The sequence below is a fragment of the Balaenoptera ricei genome, chromosome 11 (assembly GCF_028023285.1).
Source record: "Balaenoptera ricei isolate mBalRic1 chromosome 11, mBalRic1.hap2, whole genome shotgun sequence".
In the NCBI taxonomy this organism is placed as follows: Eukaryota; Metazoa; Chordata; class Mammalia; order Artiodactyla; family Balaenopteridae; genus Balaenoptera; species Balaenoptera ricei.
The window spans coordinates 99749798-99762092 of NC_082649.1; the positions used below are offsets into that span (position 1 = coordinate 99749798).

The 12295-nt window shown below is 42.9% G+C and overlaps 1 protein-coding gene across 1 annotated transcript in view; it reads left to right on the forward strand.

The window, feature by feature from the left end:
- TTLL3 (tubulin tyrosine ligase like 3) overlaps positions 1–11425 on the forward strand; it is a 35411-nt gene extending 23986 nt beyond the window's left edge. The window contains 4 exon segments of the mRNA XM_059940363.1: positions 9596–9740; positions 10698–10938; positions 11130–11241; positions 11244–11425. Of these exon segments, the coding sequence (XP_059796346.1) occupies positions 9596–9740; positions 10698–10938; positions 11130–11241; positions 11244–11417 (672 nt within the window). The 3' untranslated portion in view covers positions 11418–11425.
- Positions 11426–12295: the final 870 nt, after the last annotated feature.

Consider the following 12295-nt stretch of genomic DNA (forward strand, 5'->3'; position numbering starts at 1 on the left):
AGTCTAGTTAACAACTATCACCACAGTTACAAATTTTTTTTCCTTGCATTTACTTTCTCAGCAACTTTCAAGTATACAATACAGCATTATTAACTATAGTCACCATTCTGTACCTTACATGACTTATTTATTTTGTAACTGAAAGTTTGTAACTTTTTATCCCCTTCACCCATTTTGCCCACCCACCAACTATCTGTTCTCTGTATCAGTGAGTTCAGTTTGTTTTTGATTTTAGATTCCACATATAATTGAAATTATATGGTGTTTGTCTTTTTCTGTCTGACTTATTTCACTTAGTATAATGCCCTCAAGGTCTATCCACATTGTCACAAATGGCAAGATTTTCTTCTTTTTATTTATTTATTTTTTGGGGCCACGCCATGCTGCATGTGCGATCATAGTTCCCTGACCAGGGATCGAACCCATGCCCCCTTGAAGTGGTAGCGCAGAGCCTTAAACCACTGGACTGCCAGGGAAGTCCTGAGATTTTCTTCTTTTTAATGGCTGAGTAATATTCCGTTGTATATTTATATATACCACATTTTCTTTGTCTACTCATCCATGAGTGGATGCTTAGGTTGCTTCTATGTGTTGGTTATTGTAAATAATGCTGCCATGAACATGGGCTTGCAGCTATCTTTTCAAGTTAAGTGTTTTCATTTCCTTCAGGTAAATACCCAGAAGTGGAATTGCTGGATCATATGGTAGTTTTATGTTTAACTTTTCAAGAAATCTCCATACTGTTTTCCATAGTGCCTGTAGCGATTTACATTCCCACCAACCATGCACAAGGGTTCCCTTTTCTTTACATCCTCGCCAACACTTGTAATTTTTTGTCTTTTGGATGATAGCCATTCTAACAGGTGTAAGATGATATCTCATTGTGGCTTTGATTTGCATTTCCCTGATGATTAGTGGTGTTGAGCACCGTTTCATGTACCTGTTGGCCATCTGTATGTCTTCTTTTGAAAAATGTCTATTCAGATCCTCTGCCCGTTTTCTAATCAGACTGTCTTCATATATTTTGGGGACTTCCCTGGTGGTCCAGTGGTTAAGACTCCGCGCTTCCATTGCAGGGGGCGTGGGTTAGATGCCTGGTCGGGGAACTAAGTACCCGCATGCCACATAGTGCCGCCCAAAAAAAAAAAAAAAAAGATTGTCTTTGTATGTTTGGATATAAACCTCTTACAAATGATTTACAAACATTTTCTCCCATTTGGTAGGTTGTCTTTTTTTTTTTTAATTTTATTTAATTTATTTTTTTATACAGCAGGTTCTTATTAGTTATCCATTTTATGCATATTAGTGTATATATGTCAATCCCAACCTCCCAGTTCATCCCACCACCACCACCACCACCACCACTCCGCCGCTTTCCCCCCTTGGTGTCCATACATTTGTTCGCTACATCTGTGTCTCAACTTCTGCCCTGCAAACTGGTTCATCTATACCATTTTTCTAGGTTCCACATACATGCGTTAATATACGATATTTGTTTTTCTCTTTCTGACTTACCTCACTCCGTATGACAGTCTCTAGATCCATCCACGTCTCTACAAATGACCCAATTTCGTTCTTTTTTATGGCTGAGTAATATTCCATTGTATATATGTACCACATCTTCTTTATCCATTCGTCTGTCGATGGACACTTAGGTTGCTTCCATGACCTGGCTATTGTAAATAGTGCTGCAATGAACATTGGGGTGCATGTGTCTTTTCGAATTATGGTTTTCTCTGGGTATATACCCAGTAGTGGGATTGCTGGATCATATGGTAATTCTATTTTTAGTTTTTTAAGGAACCTCCATACTGTTCTCCATAGGGGCTGTATCAACTTACATGCCTACCAACAGTGCAAGAGGGTTCCCTTTTCTCCACACCCTCTCCAGCATTTGTTGTTTGTAGATTTTCTGATGATGCCCATTCTAACTGGTGTGAGGTGATACCTCATTGTAGCTTTGATTTGCATTTCTCTAATAATTAGTGATGCTAAGCAGCTTTTCTTGTGCTTCTTGGCCATCTGTATGTCTTCTTTGGAGAAATGTCTATTTAGGTCTTCTGCCCATTTTTTGATTTGGTTGTTCATTTTTTTAATATTGAGCTGCATGAGTTGTATATATATTTTGGAGATTAATCCTTTGTCCATTGATTTCTTTGCAAGTATTTTCTCCCATTCTAAGGGTTGCCTTTTCGTCTTGTTTGTAGTTTCCTGTGCTGTGCAAAAGCTTTTAAGTTCCATTAGGTCCCATTTGTTTAATTGTGCTTTTATTTCCATTACTCTAAGAGGTGGATCAAAAAAGATCTTGCTGTGATTTATGTCAAAGAGTGTTCTTCCTATGTTTTCCTGTAAGAGTTTTAGAGTGTCCAGTCTTACATTTAGGTCTCTAATCCATTTTGAGTTTATTTTTGTGTATGGTGTTAGGGAGTGTTCTAATTTCATTCTTTTACATGTAGCTGTCCAGTTTTCTCAGCACCACTTGTTGAAGAGACTGTCTTTTCTCCATTGTATATCCTTGCCTCCTTTGTCATAGATTAGTTGACCATAGGTGCGTGGGTTTATCTCTGGGCTTTCTGTCCTGTTCCATTGATCTATATTTCTGTTTTTGTGCCAGTACCATATTGTCTTGATTACTGTAGCTTTGTAGTATAGCCTGAAGTCAGGCAGTCTGATTCCTCCAGCTCTGTTTTTTTCCCTCAAGACTGCTTTGGCTATTCAGGGTCTTTTGTGTCTCCATACAAATTTTAAGATTTTTTGTTCTAGTTCTATAAAAAATGCCATTGGTAATTTGATAGGGATTGCATTGAATGTGTAGATTGCTTTGGGTAGTATAGTCATTTTCACAATATTGATTCTTCCAATCCAAGAACATGGTATATCTCTCCATCTGTTTGTATCATCATTATTTCTTTCATCAGTGTCTTGTAGTTTTCTGCATACAGGTCTTTTGTCTCCCTAGGTAGGTTTATTCCTAGGTATTTTATTCTTTTTGTTGCAGTGGTAAATGGGAGTGTTTCCTTAATTTCTCTTTCAGATTTGTCATCATTAGTGTATAGGAATGCAAGAGATTTCTGTGCATTAATTTTGTATCTTGCAACTTTACCAAATTCATTGATTAGCTCTAGTAGTTTTCTGGTGGCATCTTTAGGATTCTCTATGTATAGTATCATGTCATCTGCAAACAGTGACAGTTTTACTTCTTCTTTTCCAATGTGTATTCCTTTTATTTCTTTTTCTTCTCTGATTGCTGTGGCTAGGACTTCCAAAAGTATGTTGAATAATAGTGGCGAGAGTGGACATCCTTGTCTTGTTCCTGATCTTAGAGGAAATGCTTTCAGTTTTTCACCATTGAGAATGATGTTTGCTGTGGGTTTGTTGTATATGGCCTTTATTATGTTGATGCAGTTTCCCTCTTTGCCCACTTTCTGGAGAGTTTTTATCATAAATGAGTGTTGAATTTTGTCAAAAGCTTTCTCTGTATCTATTGAGATGATCATATGGTTTTTCTTCTTCAATTTGTTAATATTGTGTATCACATTGATTGATTTGCATATATTGAAGAATCCTTGCATCCCTGGGATAAATCCCACTTGATCATGGTGTATGATCCTTTTAATGTGTTGCTGGATTCTGTTTGCTAGTATTTTGTTGAGGATTTTTGCATCTATATTCTTCAGTGATATTGGTCTGTAATTTTCTTTTTTTGTAGTATCTTTGTCTAGTTTTGGTATCAGGGTGATGGTAGCCTCATAGAATGAGTTTGGGAGTGTTCCTTCCTCTGCAATTTTTTGGAAGAGTTTGAGAAGGATGGGTGTTAGCTCTTCTCTAAATGTTTGATAGAATTCACCTGTGAAGCCATCTGGTCCTGGACTTTTTGTTTGTTGGAACATTTTTAATCACAGTTTCAATTTCCTTACTTGTGATTGGTCTGTTCATATTTTCTGTTTCCTCCTGGTTCAGTCTTGGAAGGTTATACCCTTCTAAGAATTTGTCCATTTCTTCCAGGTTGTCCATTTTATTGGCATAGAGTTGCTTGTAGTAGTCTCTTAGGATGCTTTGTATTTCTGTGGTGTCTTTTGTAACGTCTCTTTTTTCATTTCTAATTTTATTGATTTGAGTCCTCTCCCTCTTTTTCTTGATGAGTCTGGCTAATGGTTTATCAATTTTATCTTCTCAAAGAACCAGCTTTTAGTTTTATTGATCTTTCTATTGTTTTCTTTGTTTCTATTTCATTTATTTCTGCTCTGATCTTTATGATTTCTTTCCTTCTACTGACTTTGGGTTTTGTTCTTCTTTCTCTAGTTCCTTTAGGTGTAAGGTTACCTTGTTTATTTGAGATTTTTCTTGTTTCTTGAGGTAGGCTTGTATTGCTATAAACTTCCCTCTTAGAACTGCTTTTGCTGCATCCCATAGGTTTTGGATCATCGTGTTTTCATTGTCATTTGTCACTAGGTATTTTTTGATTTCCTCTTTGATTTCTTCAGTGAACTCTTGGTTATTTAGTAACGTATTCTTTAGCTTCCATGTGTTTGTGTTTTTTATGTTTTTTCCCTGTAATTGATTTCTAATCTCATAGCGTTGTGGTCAGAAATGATGCTTGATATGATTTCAATTTTCTTAAATTTACTGAGGCTTGATTTGTGACCCAAGATGTGATCTATCCTGGAGAATGTTTCATGTACACTTGAGTAGAAAGTGTAATCTGCTGTTTTGGTATGGAATGTCCTATAAATATCAATTAAATCTGTCTGGTCTATTGTGTCATTTAAAGCTTGTGTTCCCTTATTAATTTTCTGTTTGGATGATCTGTCCATTGGTATAAATGAGATGTTAAAGTCCCCTACTATTATTGTGCTACTGTTGATTTCTTCTTTTATAGCTGTTAGCACTATAGCTGTTGCCTTATGTATGGAGGTGTTCCTGTGTTGGGTGCATATATATTTATAATTGTTATATCTTCTTCTTGGATTGATCCCTTGATCATTATGTAGTGTCCTTCCTTGTCTCTTGTAACATTCTTTATTTTAAAGTCTATTTTATGTGATATGAGTATTGCTACTCCAGCTTTCTTTTGATTTCCATTTGCATAGAATATCTTTTTCCATCCCCTTATTTTCAGTCTGTATGTGTCCCTAGGTCTGAAGTGGGTCTCTTGTAGACAGCATATCTATGGGTCTTGTTTTTGTATCCATTCAGCGAGCCTGTATCTTTTGGTTGGAGCATTTAATCCATTCACGTTTAAGGTAATTATAGGTATGTATGTCCCTGTTACCATTTTCTTAATTGTTATGGGTTTGTTTTTGTAGGTCATTTTCTTCTCCTGTGTTTCCCACTTAGAGAAGTTCCTTTAGCATTTGTTGTAGAGCTGGTTTGGTGGTGCTGAATTCTCTTAGCTTTTGCTTGTCTGTAAAGCTTTTGATTTCTCTGTCAAATGTGAATGAGATCCTTGCCAGGTAGAGTAATCTTGGTTGTAGGTTCTTCCCTTTCATCACTTTAAGTATATCGTGCCACTCCCTTCTGGCTTGTAGAGTTTCTGCCGAGAAATCAGCTGTTAACCTTATGGGAGTTCCCTTGTATGTTGTCATTTTTTTCCTTGTTGCTTTCAATAACTTTTCTTTGTCTTTCATTTTTGTCAGTTTGATTACTATGTGTCATGGCGTGTTTCTCCTTGGGTTTATCCTGCCTGGGACTCTCTGTGCTTCCTGGACTTGGGTGGCTATTTCCTTTCCCATGTTAGGGAAGTTTTCAACTATAATCTCTTCAAATATTTTCTCGGGTCCTTTCTCTCTCTCTCTTCTCCTTCTGGGACCCCTATCATGTGAATGTTGTTGTGTTTAATGTTGTCCCAGAGGTCTCTTAGGCTGTCTTCATTTCTTTTCATTCTTTTTTCTTTATTCTGTTCCACGGCAGTGAATTCCACCATTCTGTCTTCCAGGTCACTTATCCGTTCTTCTATCTCAGTTATTCTGCTATTGATTCCTTCTAGTGGATTTTTCATTTCAGTTATTGTACTGTTCATCTCTGTTTTTTTGTTCTTTAATTCTTCTAGGTCTTTGTTAAACATTTCTTGCATCTTCTCAATCTTTGCCTCCATTCTTTTTCCGAGGTCCTGGATTATCTTCACTATCATTATTCTGAATTCTTTTTCTGGAAGGCTGCCTATCTCCACTTCATTTAGTTGTTTTTCTAGGGTTTTATCTTGTTCCTTCATCTGGTACATAGCCCTCTGCCTTTTCATCTTGTCTATCTCTCTGTGAATGTGGTTTTTGTTCCACAGGCTGCAGGATTGTAGTTCTTCTTGCTTCTGCTGTCTGCCCTCTGGTAGACGAGGCTATCTGTGAGGCTTGTGCAAGTTTCCTGATGGGAGGGACTGGTGGTGGGTAGAGCTGGGTGTTGCTCTGGTGGGCAGAGCTCAGTAAAACTTTAATCCGCTTGTCTGCTGATGGGTGGGGTGGGTTCCCTCCCTGTTGGTTGTTTGGCCTGAGGCCACCCAGCACTGGATCCTACCCAGCTCTTTGGTGGGGCTAATGGTGGACTCTGGGAGTGCTCATGCCAAGGAGTACTTCTCAGAACTTCTGCTGCCAGTGTCCTTGTCCTCATGGTGAGCCACACCCTCCCCCCGCCTCTGCAGGAGACCCTTCAACACTAGCAGGTATGTCTGCTTCAGTCTCCTGTGGGGCCACTGCTCCCTCCCCTGGGTCCTGATGTGCACACTACTTTGTGTGTGCCCTCCAATAGTGGAGTCTCTGTTTCCCCCAGTCCTGTCGAAGTCCTGCAATCAAATCCCGCTAGCCTTCAACATCTGATTCTCTAGGAATTCCTCCTCCCATTGCCAGACCGCCAGGTTGGGAAGCCTGACGTGGGGCTCAGAACCTTCACTCCAGTGGGTGGACTTCTGTGGTATAAGTGTTCTCTAGTCTGTGAGTCACCTACCCAGCAGTTATGGGATTTGATTTTATTGTGATTGTGCCCCTCTTGCCATCTCATTGTGGCTTCTACTTTGTCTTTGGATGTGGGGTATCTTTTTTGGTGAGTTCCAGTGTCTTCCTGTCGATGATTGTTCAGCAGTTAGTTATGATTCCGGTTCTCTCGCAAGAGGGAGTGAGCGCACGTCCTTCTACTCCGCCATCTTGAACCAATCTGGTAGGTTGTCTTTTGATTTTGTTGATGATTTCCTTCACTGTGCAGAAGCTTTTTAGTTTATTTATTTTTGCGTTTGTTGCCTTTGCTTTTGGTGTCAAATCCAAAAAATCATTGCCAAGACTGATGTGAAGGAACTTCCTGCCTGTTTTCTTCTAGGAGTTTTATGGTTTAAGGTCTTATGTTCAAGTCTTTAATCCATTTGAGTTGATTTTTCTGTATGGTGTAAGATAGTGGTCCAGTTTTATTCTTTTGCATGTGGCTGTCCAGTTTTCCTGACACTATTTATTAAAGAGACTGTATATTCTTGAATCCTTTGTCATTAATTGACCACATAAGTGTGGTTTTATTTCTGGGCTTTTAATTCTGTTCTGTTCTGCGTGTCTGTTTTTATGCCAGTATCATACTATTTAGATCACTATAGCTTTGTAATATGGTTTGAAATCAGGAAGTGTGATGCCTCCAGCTTTGTTCTTTCTCAAGATTTCTTTGACTATTCAGGGTCTTATGTGGTTCCATACATATTTGGTGATTGATTTTTCTATTTTTGTGAAAAATAGCATTGGAATTTTGATAGGGATTGCACTGAATCTGTAGATTCCTTTGGGTGATATAGACATTTTAATAATATTAATTCTTCCAATTCATGAGTACAGAATATCTTTCCATTTATTTGTGTCATCTTCAATTTCTTTCTTCAGTGTCTTACAGTTTTCAGTGTACAGGTCTTTCACCTCCTTGGTTAAATTTATTCCTAGGTATTTTATTCTCTTTCATGTTCTTTAATCTCTTATAATCTAGAACAGCCCCAGTGCTTTTTTTCACATATTTGGATCTTTTGAAGGCACCAGGCTGGTTGTTTTACGGAACTGTCCCACATTCTGGATTTATCTGATTGTTTCCTCATGGTGGTATTTAACTTGTTCATCTGTTATCTGAATGTCCTATAAAGCAAAAGTTAGGTCACCCAGCTTGATGAAGTTCAGATTACACATTTTTGGCAAGTATACTTGAGAGGTGATGCTGGATACCTCATACAGCATCACAAGGCACACATTGTCGGAGTATCTCATGATTAGTGATGCTAAGTCTGACCATGGCTTTAAGGTCTTGGCTACTAGATCTCTCCATTGTAAGTTGCATCCTCCCCTTTGCAATGATCAGTTTCTTTGTAGGGTGATCATTTGGTAGTGTGCAGATGACACATTTTCCTGTCATCCTTTTCACCTACTTGTTTTGATATCTAGTTTTGATCCTTACCTATTGTATTAGAGTTGCAAAATGGTAAATTGCTAATCCTATCATTCCTTCTACATTTATTAGCTGAGATTTTTCCATAAAGTTGAGCTTTGCCTCATCAACTGGGCTTTCCTTGAGCTCTGATATCTGTATTTTTTTTTTTATTGAAGTATAGTTGATTTACAATGTTGTGCTAACTTCTGCTCTACAGCAAAGTGATTCAGTTATACATATAGATATATTCTTTTTCATATTCTTTTCTTTATGGTTTATCCCAGGATATTGAATGTAGTTCCCTGTGCTATATACAGTAGGACCTTGATATCTGTATTTTTAAGAAGCTCTGAGTGACTGTTTAGATAGATTCTAATCAGGATCCTTTGATGACGCAGAAAACACCTCAAACTAGCTCCAGATTAAAAGGAGGGTTCCTAGGAACTTCCCTGGCCGTCCAGCGGTTAAGACCCTGTGCTTCCACGGCAAGGACCACGGGTTCACTCCCCGGTCGGGGAACTAAGATCCCGCATGCCATGCAGTGCGGCCAAAACATAATAATAATAAAAAATAATAAATGAAAAATAAAAGGAGATTCCTGGCAAGACACAGGGGGCTCTCCTGTGTCCAGCTGCAGGAAGTACAGCTTGGCTTAATGGGAATTGAAAGTGGTACAGGAGCTCCTTTCTTGGACTGTTTTCTCTGCCTCCGTCTGCATATTTGCTACTTCATGCTCTCCACAGAATGCCTTCTTTGAGGCTCTGCTTCCCCATGTCTTGGGTTCAGACAAGGATTTAGGCAGGCTCTAGGCCTCTTATCTGTCTGGGTGTCATAACTCATATGCTCTCAGCAGAGAATCTCGCTCACCTCAGGAAGCTGTCCATCGGCAGCGGCCTGTGGAGGAGAACACACATTCCAGCGGTGGCTGGGCAGTTTAGGAGAGCAAGGGGTTGGAGGGGTGCAGGTGGGGGCATGGCTAAGACTTCCCCACTCCTCTGGGTTACTCATCTCAGGGGCTCTGTGACCCTCTAGGTACTGATTCAGGCCTCCAGGGCCGGACCCCTTAAGAGACAGAGATGGGCTTTGCCTTTCTCAGCCCAGAAATGTCTCCTGACCAGGTGCCCCAGAAGTTAATTCCATCTACCTGTGCTCCGAGTCCTTCCAGGCCTAGGATTCCAGCAGCACTGTCTGAGCAGGCCTTGTCTCCTCTTCTTCCCCACAGCCTGCCGTGGAGGTGCCCCAGTATGTGGGTATCCGGCTTCTAGTAGAGGGCTCCACCATCAAGAAGCCCCTGGCGATGTGTCACCAGCAAACAGAAGTCCGCCCAGCCCTCCCTCACCTGCTGACCCAGCGAGGCTCTGGGGAAGGCAAGGACTCGGGAACCCTTACCCACAGGTCAGCTTCTAGGAAAGTTGCTGGGGCCAGGAGCCTGGGGCACACTGAGAAGCCAGACTCCACTGCCACCACCTCGGCCCCTGGAAAGGGGAAGAAAGGCAAGGCGAAAAGTGCCACAGCCCTGGTCCGCCCCAGTCTCCGGAAGTGGGACCCCCCAGCACGAGGATGGGCTGCATTTTCACCATGACCTTTGCTAGTGGGGACAGGCATCCCCACCCCTTGAACAGATTGCCGTTGAGTCTGAAGAACCCCCAGGCCCTGGGTAAGACCATTCCCCCAAAACACCCCAGGGTCTCAAGGCAATTTCTTCCTGCTCTCCAAGCCCCTCCTAACCACCTGGATTTGTCCCCACCCAAGAGCCACCGGTAGTAAGTAAAAGCCACCACTTACAAAGTATTTTTAAAAAACACACAACCAAATGAGTATCGTCCCCTCCAGAGTAGTCACTCAGCCAGGCAGCTGTGCTCGTTTCAGAGATGCCAGGACCCAGTCCCAGGTTGATCTCTCTCCAGAGCCCAAGCTTTTCCTGCTGCAGTATTCTGTCTTTGCCTCCATGCAAAGTCGCCTTGTGGAAAGGAACTAATATTTGTACAGCACTTAACAGTTTACACTGTGTTGATACCTGACCAGCTCCTTTAGTCCTCACAACCTAGTGAGGTAGGTGCTATTATCCCCATTTTCCAGCCGAGGTATCAGGAAGTTTAAGGAAGTTGCCCGAGGTTGCACAGCTCAGAAGGGGCAGAGCTGGGATGCAGACCCAGGTCTGTTGGACTCCAAACCCTGTGTTCTTCCCACGGCCTCTGGAGAAGGAACCAGGTGGGCTCCATCTGCCCTCACACACCCCAGCCGTCAGCTCCCCCTGCCTCCCCGCCCTCCACGCACACCTGGAGGGGCAGCTGGTCAGCCTGGGGCTCCCCAGGCCCTCACAGCCCATCACCACTTCCCCACCCCCCACAGCACGGCCCGGCTGCCTTCTCCCCGTGTGCTCCGACCCCAGGGGGGGGGCCTCAGACTGCAGCACAGCAGGCTGGTGGGCTCTGAGGCCCTGTCGACCACAGGCAAGGCCTTGATGACTCTACCTACTGCCAAGTTTTTGATTTCCCTCCCACCTAACCCTGAGCTCATGCTGGCACCCAACGCCCTGAAACCAAGAAAGGTGGGCCTCGAACGGTGACCCATACCCTGGTGGGCAATGCTGAGAACCGGGGTTAGGGCTGGAAGGGTACAGGTAGAGGGTAGTTCCCAGGCTGGCCTGAGCCCCAAGGGAAGGGCTTGTATCCCTCAGAACCCCCTTCTTGAACAGATTCCTGATCATCTCTCCCCTTCTCTCCTCCTTTCACACTGAGGCTCTTGCTCCCCAGCGCCTTCATGGTCCCCCACTTGGAAGTAACTTGTGGTCTCAACCCTTTGAAGTCAGAAATCTTCCTAGCACCCATAGGAAGATCAAGGCCAAAGGCAAGTTCAAGGCCAGACTCTGCGACAAACCCAAGGCTGAGACATGCCTCATGACGACACTGAGCCTTCCGGGACCCCTGCCCCTTATCCGTGCACACCAGGGTCTGGGGGCCATGAGGGACGTGTGGCTACAGAAGTCCTTGCTTCGATCGTCACTGCCCTTATCCTGGACGCAGCGCCAAGTAAAAAAGTAAATGAAGTATTTGAGGCTTGGCTCCTTTTCTGTTAGAGGGTGAAGAGAGAGTAGGGTGCGGCTCTGTACCCCAAGGTCCAGAACAAGAGCTAGAGGCCATCAGCAACTCCTCCACAAAGCAAGGCCCAGAGTTCCCACCCCGTGACAGACATGAGGCATCCTGTCCAGGGACTCCCCTGCCATCTCCGATCTCGGGGTGGGAGGATAAGTCTCATGTTACAGATGAGGAAACTGAGTCTGAACGAGGAGACACGGCTTGCCCAAGATCACGTGGCAGTGAGCAGAGGGCTGGGACACGTTACCACGACTGCTCAGCCCTGCGGGCCTCCCCAGTCCCCAAGCCCAGAGGAGGAGCTGGGCTGGCAGCAGAGTGACACCTAATGGGCACAAGATTTACAGAAGGAGACACAGCAGAGGAGTGGACCCAGCCCTTCCCCAGATGAAGTGGGTCTGTCCCTTCCTCTGCAAGGGGCCAAGGTCACCTAAAAAGGAAATACCCAATAAGCCACACCCATCTGAAAAAGTCTGGTATTTCTTAATTGTAATGGGTTGAACATTGGTATGTCTTCCTGGAACCTGTGAATATGACTTTATTTGGAAAAAAAGGTCTTTGTAGATGTAAGTACGTTAAAGATTTTGAGATGAGATCATCCTGGATTATCCAGATGGGGCCTAAATCCAATGACAAGTGTCCTTACAAGAGACAGAGGAGAAGACAAACGAGGAGAAGGCCATGTGGAGACAGGGGCAGAGACTGGTGTGATGCAGCCACAAGCCAGGAAGAGGCAAGGAAGGATTCTCACCTAGAACCTTCAGGGAGAGCACAGCCCTGCTGACACCTTGATTTTGGACTTCTGGCCTCCAGAACTGGGAGAGAAT